We start from the raw sequence: 27,694 nt of genomic DNA on the forward strand, positions 1-27,694 counted from the left end.
GCAAAGCATACACAAAATACCGTTTCCCAAAATAAAGCATTGAATCAATAAAGATTCATTAATCAAGCACCTTAAACGGAACACATCCAGCATTTGAGCCCATGACAAGCAAAACTTTGCAATCTTTTCACTATGAACATGACTTAGACACACAAAAAAAATGGGAGAAGAAAAAAAAAAAGACAATGTATTTTTGGGAAAAGAAAAATGTTGAAATAAACGGTCTGGCTGCACTCCATTTCGTCACCAGTAATTTAATGTTTTATTGGATGAGAAACATGCAGATGCCATTGGTCCTCTTTTTACCATCAGTCTTAAATTTCTTTACACTTCACAATAGAGTCCTTTCTTTGATGGGGGGGAAACAAGCATTACAAATGTTATTCTGGAGAAGATGGATATTGTAAACACCAAACCCATTCCTGGATATACCTTTCAAAAAGGTGCAAACCAGCAGGACCATTCCTAAGCAGAAAACCAGATGAGACATAACACACAGCCTTGTAACACATCCTATTTGACAGATGAAACAAAGATAAACTTGGATCTGAATGACATTAAGAGAAAAGTATGCTCATATCACATCATGTGAAACCGTACCTTGTATTCTCTTACAGAAGACTAGCTAGCAGAGCCTAGCTAGTCTAGCTAGTCCTCTGCTAGCAAAGCTAGCAGAACCCAAATACCAACAAAGATGGTTGCTGTGAAAGACTGGTATAGCCTCACTAGAAAGAAAAATCAGAATATGGTGTGGACCATATAAGTATTAAAAATATCGCTCTTTAAAATTATGAAAATTGTCCAAATACTTTCAACCCCCCGAAAATGTAGGCACTTGTAAGCATGACATAGATATTAAAAAACAGCTCTAATGTTTGCTGGTAAATGCCATATTGCTGTAAAACCTCAACTGCACCCCATTTTATTTCAAATAAACTGTAGTGGCTGATAAAGGCACAACAATTAAGAACACCTGAATCATGGCCATTTGTTTACAACTTAATTTTTCAGCTGGGAATCCACCAAATAATTAGTTGTCACAAAAGGTTGAAAAATGGCCAATTTATAACAAATAACTTCAACTCTAAACAATAATGTCTTAAATAAATTATCAGCTAAAACAAATGCTAAACAACTGGTAGTACCAAAATATTCAAACATCAACCTGTGACAAAATATTTGTCAAGTGCATGATGGGAACAAAGCAGCGTGTCAGTTTATCACTGCTTTTAATTTTTATGCAAATTTGGCAGCAAATGTGGAGTGTTTGTTTGTTGTCCTTGTGTGCCGTGACTGAAAAGCCTCCCACAGACAATGCACACCTCACAGGCTGATGACTAAAGTAGACGACCTGCGGCGGAGTCGTTATGGCAACACATGCTTGCCAAACGAGCTGTAGAAAAGGGACCGGCGTCACCACACCATCTCCATGACTCCCCTCAGTTCCATTTGATACTTTTGTACATAGGATCTGAGGAGCATTGACATACGGTGGGCGGGTTTTTCCTCAGCAGCAGGGGTGAATCCAGGTATCGGTTTCTTCACCTTGTGTCGTAATGCAACTCGGCTGTTTACGCAGGTGCAGATCACTGACAACGAAATTATCCTGTGTGGTTCATAACAGCCTTTTCACAAGGCTGCTAATCATGTTTAAAAGGTGTGATTAGTCTTATGAAGGCATGTAAACAATGTTCTTTGGTGACGCTGGTGTAACAACTCGAAATGTTGCAGGTGCAGTGGGGCCACCTTTTACTGTGTGCTCTTTCCTTTTTTTTTTTTTTTTTTTTAATAAATATGCAGCAGAAATTCTCTTTTTTGGGGGATAAATACATAATATATTTAAAAATGGTGGATTCTACTGGATTGAATTATATATAGCATCACAACCCGATGTGGAAAACAGGATTGTCTGATAAATATGCATATCTTAAGACAACTTGATAACAGAAATCCATAGACATCATCATCTTTCCCTTGCTTTTTGGAGCTGGCACATTGTCCAAGGTCGAATAAAAACATTGAGTTTGTCATTGACTCATAAAGTGCAATTTTTGTTAAGATATTTGTTTAGGCATACCATGACGCATGACAGTAATCCAGACGGGTCGGAAGCGTTCATGAATATCCGATAGGACGTATTGAGGATGTCCTGCTTGCTTTTGGTTCTAGTCTTTCTGTTTGGTACTACAGCAGCCAGCCCTCGATGTTCAAACGACGACTGTCGACAGAAGAGCCATGACCGCCACACCACAGAAAATGAGTAGAGTCTGAAGTAGGGAGTGCCTTCAAAACAAAACATTTAACAAACAAAATCAGAGACGTGAAATACACATTTTATTGGTGGTCAATGTTAGTGCTGGACGAGTAGGGGAACAATGATATTCACGATTATTTTTGATTGAGATTGGAATCATGATTAATAAAATGATTATTCACCGATTTTAAAACTGAATATTTTTTCAACGACTAAAACTCAACGACTCCAATCTATGATCACAGCCTTACGCCCATTCATCCCTTCACATTGAGCGCTATTCTTGAATACTACTCTTTTTGTCAAGTACAACTATAACCTAATCTTATAAAATCATATGAAATTCAAACCTCTTTCATTTTCAAACTTAACCATTACATTACCATCTTTATCATATTTATCTTATCTTATTTTCACAAGACTTAGTGGTCTATCTCAGGGATTGTATTTTGTGCTATGTCATTTGGAAAAAAAAAATGTGTTGGCAAAAAAAAAAAAAAAAAAAAAAAAAAAAAAGGTCCTTGGATATATTTGTACCCTGGAATTTTGAGGAAAATAGAATTATGTGAATCTTTAAACTACAAAAAAGTTAAAATAAGAAAATAGAAAAATACAAAAAATCTTGTGTACAAAAACAATAATTGCAAAATAAATACTGGCGGTTTTGGCCTCAAGGGGCAGTGCAGTGCCGTGCATCCATGGTGTACACGCTTACAGTGAGAACAAAAGAAAGTTGCGATTGAATTCTATTAAAATAACTTGTATTTTACAGATTGGGAAGAATTTGTGCCTTTGAGTAGTGTTATCTTACCTGTGGGCATGTGTTTCCACAGTATTTGTGTGTGAATATTCGTTATTTGAAGGATTATTACTGTTGAAGTTGATGCTAACTTCCGGTTAGCATTTGAATGCTCCAAAATTAGCGCTAGGCTAGCGATGTTTTCAAAACGAAGCATGTTTTGTATTTAAATACACAGTGTATGCAATTATCCTGATCATTTGTTTAGTTTTACAGTTAACTCCAACTGGAGTGTCATTAAACAGCTTAAAGGACTATTAGGGACTCGCACTGATTAGCTTCAGGCTTGCTTCAAGCTACATGGCACATTCAAGATACTTTCACAACATTGGGAACTTGTAAATGGAAAGGGGAAATTCATCGTTTTTCTTCGATCAATACGTTTTAATGATCAAGAGAAGCCAAAATCGGAATCACAATGAAATTTTGGTTAATCATCCAGCCCTAGTCAATGTAGTATTCATCATACCTTAAGCTGGATTCCTCTAGCAGGTCAGGAACTACATTCACCAAAGCGATGTAGAGGAAACCTCCAGAGGTGAATGGAAGGATCCAGCAAGTGGCATTTTCTAGGCATGGAAGATCAGCTGTAGTTCACGTGATGTTTGATGCAATGTATTCAGAAATCCGGAAAACATTCTACCTGTGCCTTTTGGTGACTGAGCGTACAAAGCAAAGCAAGCCCCCAGGACACCAACCAGTGCGGTGGACAGCTGCAGACGGGCAGCGCTCCACCGGTCGAACCCGGCTCGGAGCAGAATGGCAAAGTCTCCCACCTGTGGACAAAGACACAGTGACGAAATAAACCTTCAGTGACTTCACTTTCCAGTCATGGGTCTTTACTTCACCATTCTAAGGCAAATGTGAGTAAACTGGTCCAAGAATCTCACCTCATGTGGGATTTCATGGAGCAAGATGGCAAAGGTGGTAAGAAAACCAACCTGCAAGCAAAGTATTATATTAGTGAAAATCCTTTAACTGTTTTGAAGCAAGACTCTGGAAAATGACCTCTTGTCGTTTAAGCATAGCATTCATGTTACGTGTAATATGGCAATAGCTTGCCACATATGCGTGTGCGTGCGTGTGTGTGTGCATGTTGGAGACATCTAGCTAACTTCCTCTCTGGCACATACATCCATAGCTCCTGCTGATAGCCTTATGTCACACCAGCTGGACTCGTCTTGTTCCAGCTATGATATATGGTCATGTACTCAGTGGATACCAGGCCGTCTTTCGGCTGACAGCCCATTTAAGAGTTATATAAGGACGAATGTGTATGGAAAAAAAACAAAAACAAAAACTAATAATAATAATAATAATAATAATAATAATAATAATAATAATAATAATGCTTGATTAAAAAAAAAAAAAAAAAACACTACAGATGATGTAATATATCAGACCCCTTCTTAAAACAATCGCCTAAGTCATTTTTTCTGATTTTTCAGGAAACACAAAAAATTTAACCATTAACATCATAGGGAAATTATTTCGGCAAAATAAAATAGACATATTTTTTCCTTAGTCAATAGTCACATTCAATTAAGCAAGTGTAGCAAAATGTGTCCGGCTAGTGTCTATGAATTGTTTACAAGCATGAGTTATTAAGCATTAAATATTGTGGTCAAGAAGTCAAAATAATACAAGCAGTAAAAACATCCATATATTTGTATTACATGTGCACAGTTTCTCGCTCACCTTCTTGCTGACAAGGAAGCTCCCTGCGACAGCCAATCCATGTGTGAAGTTGTCAATGCAGTTGGCCAGCAGGTTAAGGTAGCCACTTGTCTGAAATATAGTTCAGTTATTGAGGTCATGCATCTTCAAGTTTAATTTAAGGCTACAACTTGCTTAAGAGAAGAATTTCCCTCTGAATGGAAATGACCTGCTTACAGTTGGCTATTAGCTGTTGTGGTGGAAAAATATACGTATGAATGGTGATTGATCAGCTCTGTCTTTATGACTTGAATAGCAGATGCTTGAATTGTAAAAACACAAGTTGCTCCACTCAAGTGAGCCGGGAGTGCAATGGAAAAAGGGAGTTCCTATTAAACACCCTCTAGATTAGGTAAATAACAATGACGACATTTAAATGACAAAACACAAGCACCTTTGTCTGTCATTGTGCTATCAATGCATGTCACCACACCTTAAATAATGAGCAGCACACCCACTGTCATGCAGGTGCATATTTCAAACAATTCTGGTGCTGAAAGAGTAGAGACTGTAGTCTATACTCTGTCTTTATTTGCCTAACAGTGATTTTGTGCTCATTCACTGCCTTTGACAAGTATACTTGTCAATTGTATTTTTTAGAGCGGTGCTAAATGGGGGCGAATCTGAGCATGCTCCACTGTAAATATCAAACTTGGAAACAACTTTACTGATGCCCAACCACCGGTAGATGACATCATTGCCCCATTTTATATGAAATAAACACAGTTTCAGAGTCCATGGGAGAAATGGCTGTATTTTGGCAAACCTACATTTTTCTGCTGTCAATTATAAAAGAACGGGGCGGGACAAAAAGTAGGGAGTCTATTCTGTTATTTGGTAGATTCGGTTTATATATAATTATTGAATGTAATATCACGTGAGTATTGGAAATGTCAAAATTTTCTATAATGACTGGCAGTGAATGAGTTAATTTCAATGCATATGTATAGCTGATGTGGTAAGACAACATTGAAAGTTGGATATACAGAGGCTTAACTTTCAGGAAGACCACACTTTTTCACATAGTTTAACTCGCACAAAACCATGATGAAGCCATGATACGTGACATCATACAAGATTATGTAACTGTAAATGTTTACTTATTAGCATACGTACCATGATTTTCTCTGTAGTTCCCTGGAAACTCTGGTGTTTGGAGGATTTCTGTGACTCAGTATGAGAGCCATTTGCATGTACCACATCAGCCTTTCCATTGCAAACTGAACTTGACTGTGTACAAGAGGGGGGAGGAAGGTAAAATGATCCACCATTAATTGTTGCCCAGTGGGGGAAAATGTCTTTTCCAAATACCAAATGTCAATGTAGTGTTTCAGTCAATTTGAACGAAAACAGTTTGACGGAAAAACTAAAGCAGTTGTGTGAATGTACGACTATTTCCACAGACGGCAACAATCAGCGCTAGACAGTAAGTAATTGGGAGTGAATGCATTATCATCCTCATTGAGAGATTTCTTTCGTGAAGAGACTGGATATCAAAAGGCCACTAGTGAGTCGGCTAAAACATGATAAATACATAATTGAATTAATTTGTTCTAGAATGTCTTAACTTGGAGCAGTTTCTATTAAAGATGTTGAGAAATTAGAATATATCGTTACTGCTATGTGAAAAACACGTTTTTTTTAATAAAACGTTTTTGGGACGTCTGCATTCAGATTCATCCCAACGTAAACGTAAGATAAAAAAAAAATAAATAAAAATTAAAAAAGGGGGGGGGTTGATTATTATTATTTTTTTTCATATGAAAAACACAACCATTGTTTCTCCCATTTATGTATTTTTAAGTTTTGGGGATGTCTGCATTCAGTTTCATCCCCAAAACGTAAAAATAAAAAAGGTGAAAAAAAATTGACATAAAAAAGGGGAAGGGGGTGGACTTGAAAAACATGTCCATTTTTCCACCCATTTTATTTTTTATTGTTATATTTTTGATTGTCTGCATTCAGTTTCATCCTAAAAATGTAAATCCATTTGACATAAGTGTTTTTCACATAGCAGCGACGATATTTTAAAGTGTGAGGGGAAAAAATTGCTGATATATTTCAGCATTCAGATGACAACTGTGCATGTCTTTGTCACAACATCACAGTGGCACATTTCCCAAAATTATAAACGATCCAATGAAACATAGTGAAAGAAAGGATCGCTACTCAAACTCATACAGCACAAATAGGATTGTGAACTATGCACTACATAGCAAAGAAAACGAGGATAAATGAAATATGAGTTACGAACTATAATATCAGTTCTCATCAGATTGTGCTGATGAATGCATTTGAACAATATATTTATGTGAAATGCAATTGAGGATGAGCCACAGCACTTACAGTAGAGTTAAAATTCACATCTGAATGCAATGGTGGATCTTTTTGTTCATCTTGGTCTGAGAACATTTTCTCGAGAAGAAGGAACACCAGTAAACCAGTGATTACCCACAAGCCCATGCTTGTGTAGTGTTTTTCTTTGCTGGCTGGAGAAAGAGAAGATAAACTTTATTTTGAGGAACATTGTAGTAACAAGTTTCGAGTATAACAAGCATGTTTCATTAGCCACTATCCTATGTTAGAGGACATTGAAATGAAACTGACTTAATAATCTGGAGTAAGAAAATAAAATATTACAAATATTAGACTCAACATTAGGAATGGTATAATAGTGAACATAATGGTGCTGGTGGAAAAGTGACCCACTTGAAGAGCCAGAGAGCGCCCATGCTTCGGGGAGGAGATGAAGGAATACATCCCCAAGAAGACTCCCGATAGCGAAGCTCAAAAGCCTCTTTAGCTTCTGGTGTCCAGCTGAGAAAAATAAAAGGGAGTCATTAATTATACAGCAGGATGGAAAGAACGTTAAATACGGATGTTAAAATAATGGCAACATTATGATATCGCGATTATGAGGAAAAACACGTTTTTTTTGTTTTTATACATTATGGTGAGCTTTTTATATCTCCTCACAATATCGTGATAATTATCGTATATAAATGGTAGGGGTGTTAAAAAAAATCGATTCGGCAATATATCGCGATACTACAGCACGCAATTCTCGAATCGATTCAATAGGCAGCCGAATCGATTTTTTAACATCCATTTTTGATGGAAACATTTTCAACAAAACTTCTAACTTTCACACCTTAAGCATGGAAGAATGTTATATTAATGGAACATTTAGCCTTAATATTTTATTTCAATGCTGTTCAAACATGAAAAATGTTGTTAAACCTGTTTGTTAAATACAGTGGCTCATAGTTATAAGTGTATAAAATACATTTTCATACAAATCTTACAGTGTACATGTATAAGTTTACTGAATGGTATTTTCTAAATTTGAGTAAAAATATCGCAACAATCTTGTAAATTCGTATCGGGATTAATCGGTATCGAATCGAATCGTGACCTATGAATCGTGATACGGATCGAATCGTCAGGTACGAGGCAATTCACACCCCTACTAAATGGATATGAATTAATTGAAATGGTTCACCTACACGTACAGTAGGAAAAATAATTAGTTCCTCCAACCACTTACAAAGAAACAGTCTTCAATTTTGATCTGCATAGCCTTTGCAACTAAAGACTTGAAAGATTTGTACTTTCCCCCCACTGTATTATTTGTTTGAAGGGTCCCTGGAAATGACTAACTAATCTAGTCAAATTGCACTTGAAAATCAAAAAGCCTAAAATAAAACCACAGTGTGATGGGAGATGACCTGAAGAGGCCGCAAGCCTCAAACTGACTTAGCTTGTGTCTGATTAAAGCACAGTGTACAAGAGATCATTATTACTGTACTGTGTGCATATAGATAACCAGGTTCAACAGTTTTCTATGGTTTTCTATTCTAACCTAGCCTTACATTGTGCTTTTGTCACATTGGACAGGGAACTGCAACCAGCTCAATATCAGCTGATGGTTCACAGTCACAGTTCACAGTTTCCAATGATGTGCCCATGTTTATAGCCAATAAAAAAAAAGAAGGAAAAATGCTAAAAATGTCAGGAAATGCCACATCAGCAAGGACAAAAATAGCGGTAGACAAAATACAAAGTTTTGATTATACATACAGTTATGAAGAGATAAACATAAGTAAAGAGTGTAATAGACTCTTGTGTTGGTTCAACCATACTCGAGAATCGTTCCTCCCACTTGAATTCCCGTATATGTGCATTGTGAAACACATTGTGGATCTGTAAACCACTGTTATATTGTGCTGAGAGCGAGGTACACAACAAATCAGCTAGATTTTGTATACATTCATCTATTTGGCATTTACACCAAAACCTATGGGTGATGCAGCATGAGTAAATACAGTAGAAGCTAGGTTGACAAGATTTTCAAAATTAAAAACTAGGACACTATTATTTAACTGAAAATCAAATATACAATAAATTCTCACCTGGTAAGGAACTATTAACAACAAATTCAGTCACTAGTCAACCTGGATATGGTGGTTGTGTGAATTACTTTAGCTAATGCTAAATGTTTTCTTGGTTGACAGTTCTACAGCGCAAAACAAGTTAATGTACTCACTATTATACCATTATCCATCCTTTTTTGCTCTGTCCCAATTTTGTGGCAATGTAATTACTCATTTTTTTTTTAATTGGTTTATCATATGGATCGTTTTGACAACTGTGCAATTGACATACACCTTGCTGACTGGACCTGAGGGGGAACAAAAAACCCCCCAAAAAAACAAAAACAAAACAGGGACACTGGAACAAGACGAGCGTAAAAGTGGGGAAAATCAATACGGTAGGCTCAAAACCAGGACTGCCCTGGGTTTCTCTTAATCCAGGACATCTGGTCACCCTAGTGGAAGCGACCCTAACAATTTTACTTTATAACTTAAATTAGCAAAATTTGTGGCCTGACTGTTTCAAAAGAATGCAAGTGGATGTTAATATGTCAGTAATGACATTTGAGTGAAACTTATGCCATAATCAAGAAGTTTTTGTGTTTCTGAACCAATATTTAAAAAAAATAAAACACAGTTTCCTCATAATTGACATGATCAAGTTGTCATCACTTGGCATGGTTAAATGCAGTACAAGTACTAGTGTACTTTAATATGTACTCTGTCTAAAAAGTGGTATATGTTCATTGACAAAGGGTAACAGTAAAAAGTAGGGGTGTGAATTGCCTAGTACCTGACGATTCGATTCGTATCACGATTCACAGGTCACGATTCGATTCGATACCGATTAATCCCGATACGAATTTATAAGTCGATTGTTGCGATTTTTTTTCATTCAAATTTAGAAAATACCAATCAGTAAGCTTGTAGAGTGTAAGATTGATATGAAAATGTATTATTTTTTTATCTGAAATTTCAGTCTTATAGAGGTTGTAATCTGTTTCATGTTTGAACAGCATTAAAATAAAATATTAAGGCTTAATGTTACGTTCATATAACATTCTTCCATGCTCAAGGTGTGAATCCTAACCCGAAGTCAGACGTTTTGTTGAATATTTTTCCATTAAAAATGGAAGTTTAAAAATCGATTCACACACACAAAAAAAAAAAAAAAAAAAAAAAAAGGCAATGATGATAAGACGTTGAATCAGTAAGACTACCGAATGAACAATTCTGAGCTCTTAAAAAAAATAAAAATAAAAAATAAAAAATAATCGATTTTTTTTTAATCGATTCGAGAATCGTGTGATGTAGTATCGCGATATATCGCCGAATTGATTTTTTTTTAACACCCCTAGTAAAAAGGTTTAAATATTACATGACACATTTTGCAATATACTACACACCATAGAATCATCTTGCTACCTACTGCAAAACATGATAAATAGCTTATGTTAAACGTCCTACCTTCTGTTTTAAGGGCTGCTCCAGCTTCAATTGGAATGACGAGCAAGGGGAAAATCCCACTGAGTCCTACAACAACTGAGCCCACAAGGGACAAGACCCAAACATGAGCATGCTCACTAGCGAGGAAGTCTGCAAGGGCCTGGAGGCCTTGAAGGTCATCGGTGAAGTTAGGACCTGGTCTTGCAGCCGTGGCGGTTGCATGAGCCATGGCTGTTTGAGTCATCTTCTGGCCTGACACAACCTCAGAGGTCAGCATCAGCAGAGTGACTATGATAAACATAGAGACAGCCCAGATGGGCCTCCGACAGCCTTCGGTTCTCATCCGTCCCGTGGGCCAAAGAACATATGGAACAGGTAATTCTGGAACAATAGGAACATATAAAGAAGTTAGCACCACTTGTGTAAATTGAAATTCAATTATCAGTCCTTTATTTTGTGAAAAAGTTCAAACCAAAAAGAATATGACAGTCTAAAATGCTGCAGAAAAACAAAAACTGTAGGAAAAAGCAAGAGAAATATGGGAATACCATAATGTGATGAGTAGGCTAATACACAAAATGTTCTATTTTTATACATTTTGGTCAGGACCAGAATAAACTGCCTTTAATACCTATCAAAAGAATCAATACAGCAATGATGGTAATTGCTTGTCAGCGTCATTCAGATTTGAGCCAAAATGGAGGCAGAGATGACAGAAACACAAGTAATGATGATTGGTTCAATCCAGAACATAAATGTGGTGCCGGCTTCAAGCACAGCTCCAGCTCAGACTCCAAAAAACTGTAAAGAGTTAATTTCGTGCACAAGCTTGATACAGAAGCTGCAGTTCCACTTTAGGCCAGATGTGGATGTCGTGAGTATTAAAAAAACAAACAAAAAAAAAAAAAAAGTGACAAACCACATTTAAGGAAAGTTAAATTCAAGAGAAAACTTTTTAAGCCTATTTGAAGCAAATTTTAAGACCATCTGCTCAATGTCCCTAAACCGTTCTTGCTGCAGAGAAATTTTTGAACATGCTCAAAATTTGATTGGATTGGACTAAAATGCCACGAGGAGTCACACCACACTAGCAGCAAAAGCTAGTTCTACAAAAACTTGTGACAGAGAGATGAATGCGCTAATAGGCAGGTGTGTTGTTGTGTATAATTTCCCATTAGCAACAGTAATGCATTTTCCCTTACAGCCCTAATTACTAAAATACCAATGAGAGGAGGAGCTGTTCCACCCATGCAGAAAGTTATTTTTTGTCTCTACTGCTGCTGACATGTGGACTGAACACAACAAAAGCTATCTTGGCGTGGTTGCACATTGATTGACCCACCTAGTGTAGGACAAAGGCCATCTTCATTAGGGATGAAGAGAGAGAACATTTGACTCAAACACTATGCAGTTACACCACCCAGGGCCCCTGCTGGGAGGCTGTTTAGCCTGGCCAGGAAACGTGTCTTCACTCAACAGAGGAATGTCTAAGCAGAAGTTTGAAAAGTTGATATTTTAACATAAAATCCCTGGTTCAATGATTAGGATGAGGGTCAGGAAGGATGCACACATCTCTGCCTCTTTCTGTCTTTGACTCCATTTTAACGGACATCAACAGAAGCTGAAGTTAACAGAGCATTCTGGGTAAATGGAAAGTGGATTGATGAATGACTGTGTGTTTAGGAAATAATGAATTTACACACATCTTACTTTTCAGTTCTATTTTAAAAGTAGTTATTGCAAAACTTTGTTTAGAAGGAAATTCTTCAGGCCAGTATTTAAGTTGCCTGTAGCTGTACAGTATTTTGATAATGAATTTACAGTACAAATATTTTAAAGCACTTTTATTAACGGTTATGGGGAATTATTATTATTATTATTATTATTATAAACATTTGGAGATACAGTTCCAGACGCAGTTTGCTAGTTGTACCCCCTCATCATCCTTTCACATTACACTGAGTTAAAATAGTTTTATTTAAACTATTTAGTCGGGAAGAAAATAGAAACTTGCTGGCAATGCAAATGAAATCAAGTTGACTGTGCTCATCACTGTGTACCGACCGTCAAAGGAGTTTCAGGGAAAGATTACATAACATAACATGCAGATCGAGTAACAAAGATGAACAAACATAAACATGCTTACTAAAAAAAAACATCCGCTGTGCCAAATAAGTATTAGCAATGATACTTTTCTGTCAGCGTCAGTCAGTCTAAACTAGCACCGACCCATGCACAAAAAAAGTTAGCAAGCTAACGCTAGCTCGACAAAAACACTTGCATGCTAAAGACTTTAGCGTCGTCACATTAAATCAGTGCGCGGCACTACCACAACTCCACAAGCATCACTTGCACTAAGTTAGTGACCTGGCTTATAACCGATTTAAGTTCCAACAATACCTTATGGTTTAAGCAGTCTTTGCACCAGAGTGTCCCTGCCATCCAGGCCAACTTCATGGAAGCTGCATTGCGCTGCGCACTTGACAGGATCCGCGACTGGCAGCCAAAGGAAGGAACAGTCCGGCCACAGCTGCATTCACGGAGCACACAGCCTTTTTTTTTTTCTTCCTTCAGGAGCCACGTATGAGGTTCCTGGAGGGGGAAAAGGGGAGGAAGTATAAGAAGAGGATGATCACGCCCCACAAAGCAAAGCAAAGCAAAACACTTTGGAACATTTCCACCCAAGGAACACATGCGTAGCTTAGTTATTAAGCTAGGCGAGTGCTTTTTTAATAAAGATGCAAAACAGTCCCATGGCGTCACATTTAATAACAACATAGTCACGTTAGCACAATGACCAATCCACTATTCAGTAAAAAATAATTAATACAATCTACTGTAAAGTCGTAGTAAAGTAGGCTAGATAGGTTTCCAGACATATAGAAAAAAGGATAGCAAAAGTAAAAGTTCTTGTAAGTAGAATAGATTCAAATCTGTGCAAAGGTCTCCCAGAAACGTTGTGGCTTGTCATGTCAATATTCATTTTCGCAGTCTTGCTATTTTATTTATTTATTTATTTATTTATTTATTTTTAGGAAAATGAATGAATGAATATGAAGTATACCAAGAAAAGAACACTGTCCCGACTCCCTTTTAAATATGGAGGTTATGTTGCAGGACTGCTTTGCTGCATCTGACACAAGGTTTCTTTCTTGATTCTGTGCAAGATACCTGTAGCATATTCCAGTATGTGTTTGAGAACACACACAATATCGAGGCATTTTGGCAGAAAGTTTGGTCTCAATCTCAGGTCATGGGTCTTCCAATATGATAACATACACAGCCAAAAACACCCAAGAATGGCTATATGTAAAAGTAAAAACCCTGCCACTGTTTGGCTTTAGCTAGAGGTGTTTATTTGTACTCAACCGGCAGGTAAACGAATTCATTACGAGAAGCACCTGTCACTTTTACTTTCTTGACCTGGTTTTCCCATCGTTGACTTTCACATCCAGCATTTTCACCTCCAAGATTGTCTGAGAGTCACAGAATGAGACCACCCACCCAAAACAGCTGCTGCAATAATCTTTTTGCATAACCCGAGACATTTGTGGACAAATTGTCAGAAACTGTTACAAGGAAGCTCATCTGCATGCTCGTCATCCACATCAGGGTCTCAACCTGACTGCAGTTCGTCGTAGCCGACTTGAGTGGTGAATGACCACTCTTGGTTCTAAGAGCTTGGGAAGATTATGTAATGCAGTCATTTGCTTTTGTGAAGTACAAAGTCTTAAAGGGTTTTTGTATGACACTTGTTTTGGTTTTTTTTTAAACATGTTTAATTTGTGATTCAGATAATATTGTCTGCACAAGATGTAATATGCATGTGGGCTTCTACCTCCTCTTCTGGAAGAATATGTTCGCTACAGCCAGCTATCTTTTTGGCAAAGTCCATCAACATGTGTCCCTCAAGTAACGTTCCTGATTATCAGATCTACCCATCACTTCTTCTCTGTTGTGTCCATTACAAATCTGCACCAATTCCGCATCTTTCTTAGCCTGTGATGCTCAAAAGTTCTTCATTTAGCTCCTTCCATAATTTATTATTCCAATTTTTCTAGTTTACAAAGCTTTAAAATGTGTCAGAAAAATTCCAGAACTTGTGTCACAAAAATATATATTTCCAAATCCAATAATTGAAATAATCCCCATGGAATCTTACAAACTTTCCCAGCCTTCTCTGCCAAACCTTCATGCACCCCTCGAAGGACCCTCCACAGCTGCGTTGTCATGGCCATCTTGATGTCATCTACATCTTTTAATTCAGAGTCCCTCGATGGCCCGGGAAAGAGCAGGGGGGAATCACACACAGCTGTGTTGGTTGAGTAGTGAGGTTGTGATGTTGCTGCTGCACAGAATAATGATGTTGTTGGTCAGGAATTGTTGTATGCGTATGGCATTGTGAGCAGGCACATTATTCTCATTAACTCTTGCCTCTTCTCGCTCAATTACCAAATGACGCAAGATCAAGATCTTTTCCAACTGCTCCTGGAGTTGCACAGTGGTCAAGGAGGAATTTCGGCACATTGCACTTTTCAAAACTGTTTCAGTTCAAAAATAGTCTTGAATTGTCTGATGTGAATCACTTCCTTCAGATAACATAACTAGTGTTGTTCCGATACCGATACTGGTATCGGCAGAGGTGCCGATACTGCATTAAAACAGTGGTATCGGTATCGGTGACTACTCACAAGTAACATGCCGATACCATTAATTCCAACGCTAATATAGGATTTTAGATGCAGCATTTTGTGTCTTGCTGGTGCACAACATTCACTGATATGTGACATGTTCACTGCATGCCGATCTAAGATATCCTATTGGCCCTTGAATGCTCTGAACCAATGGCAGGACAGCTTTTTCATGTTGAGGAAAAAAAAATCTTAAGTATCGGTATGGTAACGGTATCGGCCGATACTGCAAAGCTGGGTATCGGTATCGGGAGCCAAAAAATGGTATCGGAACAACACTAAACATAACAAAATAACACAGGTAACACAACAACATATCACATAACAGAGTTTTTTTGTTTTTTTTTTGTGATCTGGTGTATCATTCAATAGTAGTAACTAATGGGTGCAAGTGAGAGTCTGTCAATGTGGTGACGTCACATCCACCCCAACATATCAACGCGCATTCAAATTAACCAGGGGAATTATTTTCACAAATACAAAAGACAAAAATGGGAACACCAGATATTTATCAAACTTTACAATATTGCTCCGTTTTCCCATCAATGCCTTGAAATGGGGAAGTGGAGGTCAACTTGATGTAACAGACTCAAGCAGTCCAACAAACATGAGAAACAATTACCAACAGAGGGAGACAGGACTTTGGAAACACGGGACAGCACACCTAGAAAATGTCACAATCCACTGAAATGAACATAATGCAAAGAAAAGCAGAGTTAAAAATAGATTTGTCATAGGCGAGATGGCATGACTCCTTCTTGTGACTGACGCAAAGACAACCTTTACCTTAGATGATGATTAGTTTATATGATATTATGATAATTACATGTGCAAAAATAATTCTCCCTCCTAACTCTCATTTTGCCTATTATTAGACTATGAAAATGATGTCAAACATGTTGAGACAACTTGACTGGGGTATCTGTTTTTTTTATTCATGTGTCATCAGCTCTATCAGCATGCTTTCATACACACTCCACTTGTTTCTCTCAGGCACTTGTTCCCAGCCTTGTTTCTTCTTGTGTACTCCCGAACACTTTAGTCAGATCATGAGCATCCCCTCACACATGCATGTTGATGATTCTCCATAAGTACAATGTAACATTATTATAAAATGAAAATCATTTTATGTTGTGTCTATAATTTTAATACTTAATTCCCAGGCATTGTTTTCATTTGAACTCAAGCATAGCAATAATATGCTGCGTGGAAAATAAATATGAACTATGAATTAAAAAATATGGAAACAAAATAAATAACCTGCTCACCACAAAAAACAAAACAAAACTGGAGCTAATTTGAATAAGTCCCCTTTAGACAGCATTTCAACTTTAAACCTCAGGAACAAAACACTTGTCTCCCCATACATGTCATTTTATTGACGAGATTATGAAATAACTTAAAATATTTATTTATCTTGTTTTGGAAACACTGCCCTAAGGAATTGTTGTTGTTTTAGATAATTGTTTACCATTTATAACTGTACCTTTTCTGCTGTACTTTGTGTTGACTTGTATTTTGCTTCCAAAACATATCTCTATCAGTTTCCATTACTGTTGATATGTGTTCCCATCACAACAAAGACCGTTTCAAATTTTGTTTGAAATATTTTCTTTCTCCCAAAAACGCAGCATATGAATGTATAGTATGATCAAAAGAAGCTGCACAAATGCACACATTTAAAAATAGCTTATTTTATTAGTGGAGTGCATGGAAATTAGAGTATTATCATTAGCCTAATAGAACATACTAAAATGATTTCAGAAAAAAATAGCAAGCACATTGTTGGTATTTTTCTGCTACTTGAACAATAAGTTGGATGTGACTGGATAAATTATGCTGTAAATCTTATCAATATATTGTATAGAGTTTTTTCTGTGGACCCACTTGATATGTAATAATTCCTTCATGTCTGCTCGATCTCCTATTGTAGAATGAGCCATTATATTATTATTGTTGAGGACAAAATGTGATTTGCTGTCAGCGGGTGATCAGAGCAATAACTTGGAGACGTCAGCAGGTTTCTTATTTGAACATTTGTTTCAGAAGCACATATAATATAGTTGATTGACAATTTTGTATCAATTACTAATAGAAATAATTTGCCCTGTGAGCAAGTTACTTGATAATTGCCACTAGGCCACTAGGTGGTGTATGCAATAGCAATTCACCATACTGAGAGCAGACAAGATACAGTCAGTACAGTATCATTAAAATGATTCATTAGCAACCTCAACTACAATAAGTTTCATTCATGCTACTGTACATACAATATAATATAATATAATATAATATAATATAATATAATATAATATAATATAATATAATATAATATAATATAATATAATATAATATAATATAATATAATATATGTACAATATAGCAAAACTTGAAGCAATAGATCCCCATTGCATTTAGAGTCAGTTTGAGAGCATATGTCTTCATGTTCTTTCACCTGTAATGTTTTTAACAATTTTCTTCTAATTAAAAAAAAAGTTTCTGACTTGATGTAGTGAGATATGAAGATAAAAACAGCAGTAAAAAGAACGCACACACACACACGCACACGCACGCACACATGATTAATATCCGCACTGAGTCATCCTTGTCTGGCTTAAGCAACATGAAAAAAAAAAGAGGAAGTTGGTTGTTTAGAGGGATAGGTGCTGAAAGCCTTATATGGTATACATTTCTAAATGTGCATTTTTTTTAAAAAGTTCTTGCAAGGTGACCATCAAGTAAACAGGAAACAGTGTGTTAAAATGCACTAAATAACTTATTAGAACAGCAGCCTGTACTTGCTTTTGCAGTCTTTGGTTCATCTTTTTTTTTGTTTTTTTTGTGCATGATTGTTCGTCCATGTGCCGCGTGATTCACAATTGTCTAATAATATCCACGGCCTTGGCTGAGGGTTGGTGTCGTGTCGTGGAGTCCAGAGAAAATGAGGAATCAGGAATAAGAAGTGAGAGAGCTGGATGTCCCCAGGAACGCATGTCAGGCAACTGTTCCATGTCATTGTGAAACAAATAATGGCCACTGAAACCTCTGCTGAGTGTCACTCAACAACAGCGCTCTTCATTGTGTGCTGTCCACCCACAGAAATGAAACATCGTCCAGTTGGTATTTTAGGCCATGAAGCAAGTTATGGATGAGGTATCAATTTGATGGCAATACAACTAGCTGGTTTGTTTTTAAAGTTACTACTACTAGCTCGCACTAATTCTGATAATTTTTTTTCCTGTTGTATCATTCTTTCGTTGTTAATTTCATCATGAACTGGAAAAGATTATGCATATCATAAAACTATGTCTTTCCCAAAAATAAAAATTAAAAAATTAAACAGTTATTTTATTTACATGACCCACACACACACACACACACACACATACACACACCGCCATTGCACTATTTACTTCTATGTGCACTATATTGTGTATACTAGTGTTAATTTTGTCAACAGAAACTAAACAAAAATAATTTCATCAATGCACATTTTTCACCGGACTAAAACTAAATTACGTAGACTAGACTAAAACCCTCATTAATAAACAATAAGACTAAATCGAATGAAGACGAGACAAAAAAGTACTTCACTTAAAAAAAACAAACTGGACTAAAATCTATGGACATTTTAGTTTATGAACAAAAATGAGATGAAAATTATTTAATTTTAGCACAAAAAAAAAGCCAATAACTATAATGCTAATTTAACCACTAACTAATGCTTGCTAACTTACTAGCTCGTAGCATGGAGCCATAGTAGCCACTTGTTAATATACTGTAATTGTGTGTCAAGTTGTTTTTCATCAAAAAAGGTAAGAGAAAATTGCACATGAAATAGTTTTAGATCAGAAATGTTCAACATAATCTGCTGACAAAAAAAAAAATACATGAGTAAAATGATTGTCCTGACTAAAACTATACTAAAGCTTTGACAGTTTTTGTTGACTAAAACTAGACAAATAAAATGGCGTTTTCTTAGACTAAAAATAGACTAAAATGCTAAAATGGCATGGGATAGATTAACTCTGATAAAAACTAACAAGCGTAATTGAAACTGCACTAAAACTGAGACTAAATTTAAAAATGCCGGATAAAATTAACACTAGTGTAGACTAAAGTTGCATCTACTGTATTTAGTGTGTAGTAAAGTTAACCAGTAATACTGTCAGAGGTTGACTGTGGACTGACAGCCTGAAACATGTTCTGTAGGAAGTTTGTCACCTTCTTGTTTTAATAAGGAAGAAGAAGAAATAGGAGAAGAAGCCTTATGGTACTCAACCTAAATTGGCAGAATTAAGGAAGTTTTTAGTTCCCCTGCTAATTCAGAGATATATAGAAAGCTGCATTTTTCAACCACCTTTGACAATTTGCTTCCAGTAGTTAACGTAGTGACTTTTGTGGGAACGTATCAGCTGTCCGCTGGATGATTTACACAGCAAACTGGTAAGACCAAATAACTTTTGTTCTTTAAGACAGGTTGGGGGCGTTACCTTGGAGGGGCACTCGGATCTTTTAGTATTACTTTGTCTATTCTATTGTCATCGCATTTGTAGTGTTTAACTTACATCTTACTCACTTTACAAACATTTACACTATTTTTTCTAACCTGTTTTATTATTATTATTGTTGTTGTTGTTGTTGTTGTTGTTGCTTAAGTATAACATCATACTTTTAATGACATTTAACACGCAACAAAATGAGTGACAACTTCAGATACAGTACATTAAATTTAAAGTCAGTGTGTATAATTTATGTTCAATTTGACAAGTCAAAATCAAACATAAGTTTATTTACCAATAATCCTCCATGCACCATAGTGATATCAAACCATTCGAAAATGTCACCGCATGACAATACAGTGTCACAATGAGACATTTTCCATGTGGGTTTAACCGCATGCATGACGCTAGACGAGGCCAAGCAGTGACAAAAAATATAAAAATGTTCTATAAAAATAATGTTAACTCAAGTTTTTATATGCTTTCAACATTCTTTTTTTTTTTCTTTAAACTACATTTCTTAAGTGAAAATGTTGAGCGAATGGCGATTACGAAATATGCGCACTACCACAGGATTTTCAGAGTTTGGACATCAACCAGCACTCAGTCTGGCTAAACTGATGTTCTGCAGAGGAGGAGCGCAACACTTCCTGTTGCGACGTTGCCTGTATCCTGTTTTCCTCAGTCAGTGGTCATGCGTGTCATTCCCCTATGCAAAGTTGCGTGGGCACAATCTCGTGATCCCGCGCTGCATGCGAAGCTTCTGAAACTCCAACTCGGGAGACTCCGAACGTTCGTGATAAAAAGTGTCGATGTCAGCTTCATGGGTTTTGCAATTTTGCTGTCATTTGACAATTGCAAAGTGACCGTTTTGAGAGCTGCATAAGAGGCCTCATAGTCAGAAAAAATACATACACAGTGCTTAGTATATGAGTGTGCACTCCATTTGAAAAATGGAAAGATTTTATTCAATATCTCAATGAACATAAGAACAATCAAAATTTTGACAAAATGTTTTCTGTAGAATATGCACTTAACTCACAAAATGAAAGTAAGGTTGCATGCATAGATTGCAAAATGCTTAGTTGAATCAAATTAAATAATGGGAAAATTAATTCATCCCACAACAAAAACGACGACATCTAGTATTTTCTGTGACCTCCATGACTTTTATGGAAAGCAACATGTCTACTAGGCCTGGAATTAACACGTTGTTAGTCTTTTTCTCGGAGTCTACTTATGTGTGAAAAATGTGCTTTCATACATTTGTGACGAAAACTACAATTTTTGTGTATAATTAACAAATCTTTATTAATTTGTGGGAGTATTTTGTAGTATAGTATCCCATAGAAAATCGTGATTCTGAAAGGAAACTAAAGGTGTTCTTACAAACCTGTTGGGGTGTACTTATTTAAGATGACCACTGTAAGTAATGGAAATTTAAAAAAAATGTACGACAAGTGTTTCTTAAAGGTTTTAATTGGTCTTGCTCAAATGTTATTCAACAAACCACGTCAATAAACATAACCGAAACAACTACATATCATAACTGTATGACATTAAACCATTTAATAGAAAAAGTTTGCATATGACATTCAGAATAGTTGTTCAAGCCAAATTTTGGAGTCATTATTATTTTTTTTTTCATTTTAAATGATGCAGTAATTATTATAAAAAATAAAAATAAAAAAAAGAGGATGAGGGCGTGCAGTTGATCAAAAAATGTTGAAAACATCCTCATAACATTAAATGTAGAAAGAATCAACACATAACACGTGCTCTTCAAATTTGGTGGGCAAAAATGTTGATAAAAAGCCTTTTTTTGAATAACTGATTAATCACGATGAATCAAAATTGTAAGATGCGATTAATCTGATTTAAAAAAAAATGTAATCATTTGACAGATATGTGAAAAAGACCGATACATGGACCAGGATATCATATGGTTATTCAAATAGGGCTTTATTCCATCCATTTCAGCATTACACTGTGTGTAACGCTGCCAGATACGAATAACAGCAACAAGATGTTAGCCGAAAGAACTTGTCCATTAGCTTTGCTGCTAACGAATGAAGAATTTTGCATTAATTTGTCTCCCAAGCACCAGGTGGAGCGCGGCAGAATTATGTGATTTTAAGAACATTTTACGAACAATCCTTATTACTTGGCAGCATAAAAGATGATAAAGCTCACTCCTCAATTGTGTCCCTACATTTCATTACATCAGACTGCATTAAACACTATGGCGTCCATGGCTTTTGTGTACAGTCGGTGAGACTGCTTCAATTAAACAATACAAACAGAGCCACCAAATTACTGACAGCTCCTCATCGGCATCTTGCAAGTGAAGAGTGTAAAAGGCCGTTTCATCACGTGTTTCGCAAAGAAATCATTGAATCATGTTATTTGTACTTGAACTCTTTCATAAAAATGCTTCTCGGGTGATTTTATCTCATGTCCTTTTCACTTTAATGTTACTAAGTAGCTTACAATTGCGCCAGATAGCCACTGACGCTTAGCCTACTTACAGTGTATAGTGGAGGAGTGGAGCTGACTCATGCCACAAAACCCAAATGTGTACTTGGGCTCCGTTTCATCCATACTCAAAAAATCAACTGAAAATGGTGATACATAGTCAGCAATTAAGTACTATACATCCTTTGACTTTTCACCAATTATGTTCAAACATAATAATGTATAGGGAATAACATCTCCAAATTGACTTTACCGGGTTATTAAATTTAATCTTTCAATATGCACTGCATGCATTTGTGGTGGAGCGGGCATGGGAGACGCGTCTGCAAAGTTGTGATGCGTAACATTAGCGATTAGTATTTGACTTTAATTTAATCACACTTGTAACATAAAGCATAAAGAGGACATTTGTAGTGATAGTAATCAATTCTGACACGCAGATGGTGCATTTCTGAGATGCGTCAATTGCATGACGTCATCTTGAGGAGACGTCTCCATCAAATGACGACATCGAGGAGCAATCGTCTCATTACCCCAAAAACATTTTAATGCTCCTTTGTTAGTCCCCGCCCTCTTCGTTAGAATTTCTGGTAGGGGGTGCTAGTTTGTAAACAAAGGAGAGAAGACCGATGACCTTGTAATTAGTGGAATGAGATGAACCCATTGGGAGCCAGTGCCACTTCTGACTACTGTATATCTTTGAAAATGATGTTGATTGATTCAATGTACTGTTTTATTATTATTATTATTATTATTATTATTATTAATTAATTAATTGCATCTCATCTGCCCCTAAATCAGGCATATGCCCGCTATGCCCGACGGCCAATCCAGCCATGGCTGCAAATATTTAATGTGCATTTGGATAAAAATCCAAGAAGTCATGTGCTATGGGTGCATTGGGTGACACCGTCGAGATAAAAGTCATTCCCTGTTAAGACAAAATGTTGGTCAGTCGTCAACACTTATATTAACTGAATATCACATTAGGGGGAAGTAAAAACCACATGTACAATTCTAAAAAAAAAACTCTATATAAGATGACTTGACAATTTTGCAAAACTGACTTCTTGTCCACATTTCCCTCTCTTTGTTAAATGTAGTTTTTTGGCCAAATGCTAAAATAAACACAAACACAGACCTTCTGAAGTACAAACCGCTCACACCACGGTGACTGTGTGCCAACAGTAGCGCTTGTCTAGGTTTGATGATCTGATGAAAACTTTCCATCCATCCAATCAAACACAATCTGTTAAGTAAGAATATGTCATGTCATGTTCATGCAGATAATGATCCCACAGCCCATTACTGGCACATTTAGAATCCACCATGAAAAACAACACATCTGTAGGCTACAGTAGGGGTGAGACGATATGGGTAGCTCAAGATTTGATACTGTAATGATATGTGGTCCGCGCTAATGATAATTTACGTGATATCTACGATATTCGATATATTGGCAGAATTTTCTCAACAATATATCACAATATTCAGTATGTGAGTGACAGTGGAAACTTTCCATCTGTTCTACTTTATCATTAGTGTCTAGACACCTGTTCTTCGCCGCTGCTTTACCGCCAATTAGGGGGTTAGAGCCCCCACAAAAAAGACAGGAGAGATTAAGTACTGACGGTGGCCGCAAAGGATCACAAAAGTCAGTCACGGTTTGAAACAGATCATGGATTTGAGTCACAGATCGTTTTTTTCTGATCAGAAAAAAAACCCAAAACTAGATAAATAGTACTTTGTCTTCATTTATTTTATAAAATACTTTTGCCCATTAAATAAAAAAAATAATAATTAAATAAACTCATGTAACCTCAAAGGACCATTTATTTTATTCATGGTCCATGGTTATAAAATAACAAGGTATTAATTGCTTAAAGTTGTGTTCCTAAAATCTAACCGGATATGTTTGACATTTTGAGTAGATTTTTATTATCATGATTATTATTTTTATTATTATTATTATTATTATTATTATTATTTAATTTTAATAGCAAAGGTGTTTTATAAAATAAATGAAGACAACATTCCATTATCTTTTTTTAAAAAAATAATGAAAAAGACAAAGTGCAATTTAAGGCACATGACCTTACTTTAAACATGAGAGTCAATTACAAAGTAGCCTAGGTCCAGAAATATTGAAAACAAAGAAAGCAAGCCAGGTAAACTGCAGTCACTCATTAACCGTTGCCAGCCCTTTTTTTTTGTTTTGCACTTCAGGTCCACCGTACCAGCCAGGCAATCGTTGCTAATGCTAACACTAGCTGCTAGCTACTAACGTCGGAGACTTGCACCGTATCATACAATGATGGCGTAACTAGCGGTTTCTTAGGATCAGAAATGAGCAATTAAATATACTTTCGGGATGACATTGTGATAATGTTGGTAGAAAATTTGTGATTTCAATAAAACCTTTGATATGTAGCTAAGCCAACATGTCGAAAGGGGTCACGTCATCACGCAGGCCTACTTCAAAGTAAAAGCCACGAAGGCTATTGCATTGGCGTCAAGGTATTATTTGGTAAGGCTTTATTGAGAAGTTAGCGTTAGCGTAGGCGGCGTGTTATGTTGAGTGTATTTCCAGTTTCCTTGACGTCTGAATGACGGGGGAAATCCAATTATTTGTGACACCTTGTTGTGTTGTCATAAAATATCAAGAGCTGCCGTCAGTGTATCGATATATTTATTGCAACAGAGTGTAACAATATATTGAAATATCACTACTGTACAGCCATAACATACATACATTTGTTGACTGACAGGGTAAAAAAAACAACAACAAAAAAACAAAAAGAGGACACTATTTACTGAACATTGACGATAGATAGAAATTGTTACTAAATGTCAATCGCAGTGACTGATCAAATGTGATATATGGGCTGTTTCTCACATATATGCATATCATCATTTTAATGAATGTACTAAGCTAGTGATAACAATAACACCTCCACACTGCCCCCCCTACAAGGGTAAGGGTAACACAACTGTTTGTATGATGCAACAATCAGAGAGCTTAATCTTGTAATTTTGTTTGAAAACAGAGAAGTACATATTTTAGAGAACAAGAAAAAACAAAAACAATGCTTGGTCGCAGCTATTGCTACCAAGCTAGAAGTATGTCAGTGTAACTTATATTGTGCTTGAAAAAAATATAATCCATTGCATAAGCCTTAAATGCCAAATTTTGTGTTGGAGTCAGGGGAAGAAGCAGAAATATCAACGAACTTGTATTAGGAATGAAATGTTTTCAGCATATATTTTCCTTGTGAACTGAGTCTGGCTGAAAAATACAGGTCTTGTCAACAAATCAGACACTGTATTATTGATTACACTGATTATATTGTAAACGCAATGATGACATTGTGAGCTTTGTGGAAACGGTGTTTTGCCTGAGACCTACTATAGTCATTCTATATACTTATACACAAAACCGACCTACAGGTCCCGAAGCAAATTATATTCTGGGGCCCACTATTTCTGCCAGTAGTATTGTTTATTGATCATTCACAAACCTACAATAAACTTTTTGCAACACTGTTATTTACATTACCCTGTTGTCAGCCTGCCCGCGTTTACTCGTGTATGGTTTTTAATCTCAAAAGGTAGCACATTTAACTGTGCAAAAATAGTTAGTAGTGCAAGAACAACAACAAAAATGTAAGAATTTGTTTTCATTTTTGTCTATTTGACTTTCACAATTTATTTTCCCAATGTAAATGTTTTTTTTTTGTTTTTTTTTAAAGGGGGGCAGAAAAAATTCACAAGAACTTGAGTTCTTATTTGTAATATTCTTTAAACTTAAAAATCCAGTTATTGCTCTCAATTTAAAAGGACTGAAGCTATGTTGATTGTGTTGTTGTTGTCGTTGTTTGGAAATTATATTGAACTTAGTTAAACCTTTGTTGCATTTGTTTTTGCTTCCTCTCCCCAGTAACAGAGAAGAAAAACAATCTAAGAAGACATCCAACTCTTATTCAAGTCAGGATTGTCCGACCATTGTGAAAAGTACATGGATTCCTTGTAAGACATTCATAGAACCGAATCCGAAAGAAAAGTTTCCACTTCCTCATTTTGCCATTATGCCTCTGTTGTTGTGCTTTGTATTCTGCACAGTCCACATTGAAGACACTTTACATATACTACAGTAGAAATGATTCATTAAGATGCTGTTATGGATAGAATTGTGCTATTACTGTATTTTATGAATGTATACCAGAACAATATTGAACTATTTGTTGTTTTTAGTGACATCATTTTTATTGGATATGTTAATGTATGTGTTTATTGAATTTATATTTTGTAAAGAATTACGGATTTAAAAAAATACTTGCCTGAAAGGATCTTCAAAACTCAAAACGTACTGTAAAGTGTATGATTTGTATAATGTTGACAATTCTCCAAACTAAATGTTCTCAATTCAATTTACAGTTGTCAGTTGACTCTTTAGAGAGACTTGCTGACTGTCCCAAGCCAAGATGACTCACATCTGGAGCAACAACAGAAATCTTCCATGAGTTTGCTGTTATACTGAGCCCATCACTTGATGCCCTCATATATCATTTGGAATTTACTCCACTTCATCATCTTTGCAGCAGACTTAGTATTTTGCTTATTTTACAAACAAAACCAAAAAATAGTTAGTCAGTTACTAAATGTCCAATAATATCATTCCATTTACCAAATGATGCTACAACTGAATTGATATTCAAAGTAATTAAAATATTTTAGACATTTAAAGCAATCATTGTTATTGCTTCATAAACATTCCAATGGTCATCTTTGCATTTGAAACCCAACTTCTTGTTATGAATTTTAGTTAGTCATACAAAGGCCAGTTATAAGCATAAACAATAATTTTGTCACTATCACATAGGCATAGGTTTGATGAGGAGGAAAAAAAAATATTGTTTCATTCACAGTCATCAATTTGTAGATAAAACAGTAGCACACACCAAGTTTTGGGCTGTAAAAGCTTGATTGCAAATATAATAGGTCCACTTTAAAGTGTTGTCTCTGCAGCCAAAAGGCTAATGTTTCATATATAAAGCTTCTCCATAATAAATGTGCTGTGCTAGTGAGCACTTGCCCAAATGATCCATTAAGCTGACAGTTGTCATGTCAAGGTGCTGATAAATGTGGGATTATTGCTGTTGGTGTTCCTTGGATCCCTCAGAATAAAAGTCAACAGTAAACTATGCCGACATCATTTCAGTCAAGTTGTCAGTACTTTTGAGAGGCCTCACAAACACAGAACATACGTTAACAACATCCCATATCTGCCACACTAAACATTTCATTCATTAATTCATTCATTCATTCATTCATTCATTTTCTTGACCGTACACCCTGAACTGGTTGCCAGCCAATCGCAGACCGAACAGTTCATATAATATTTTATTTCCACAGAGTGAGAAACTGTCATTCGAGTGAGT

The 27,694-nt window shown here is 36.1% G+C and overlaps 1 protein-coding gene and 1 long non-coding RNA gene across 2 annotated transcripts; one reads left to right on the forward strand and one right to left on the reverse strand.

Moving 5' to 3' along the window:
- Nucleotides 1-238: 238 nt before the first annotated feature.
- On the reverse strand, nt 239-13,217 carry slc39a13 (solute carrier family 39 member 13). The gene is made up of 10 exons (XM_077519091.1): nt 12,989-13,217; nt 10,610-10,969; nt 7,479-7,586; nt 7,116-7,258; nt 5,886-5,999; nt 4,752-4,841; nt 3,944-3,994; nt 3,697-3,829; nt 3,523-3,622; nt 239-2,283 (listed from the first exon to the last, which is right to left on the reverse strand). The coding sequence occupies exons 2-10, from the start codon at nt 10,929-10,931 to the stop codon at nt 2,208-2,210; spliced, it is 1,137 nt and encodes a 378-aa protein (XP_077375217.1). The 5' UTR covers nt 10,932-10,969; nt 12,989-13,217; the 3' UTR covers nt 239-2,207.
- A 6,282-nt stretch (nt 13,218-19,499) lies between these two features.
- On the forward strand, nt 19,500-27,463 carry LOC144017475 (uncharacterized). Its single transcript, XR_013283191.1, has 2 exons — nt 19,500-19,725; nt 26,194-27,463. It is a non-coding gene; the product is annotated as an uncharacterized LOC144017475 (long non-coding RNA).
- The last annotated feature ends 231 nt before the right edge of the window (nt 27,464-27,694 follow it).

The sequence above is a fragment of the Festucalex cinctus genome, chromosome 4 (genome assembly GCF_051991245.1).
Source record: "Festucalex cinctus isolate MCC-2025b chromosome 4, RoL_Fcin_1.0, whole genome shotgun sequence".
In the NCBI taxonomy this organism is placed as follows: domain Eukaryota; kingdom Metazoa; phylum Chordata; class Actinopteri; order Syngnathiformes; family Syngnathidae; genus Festucalex; species Festucalex cinctus.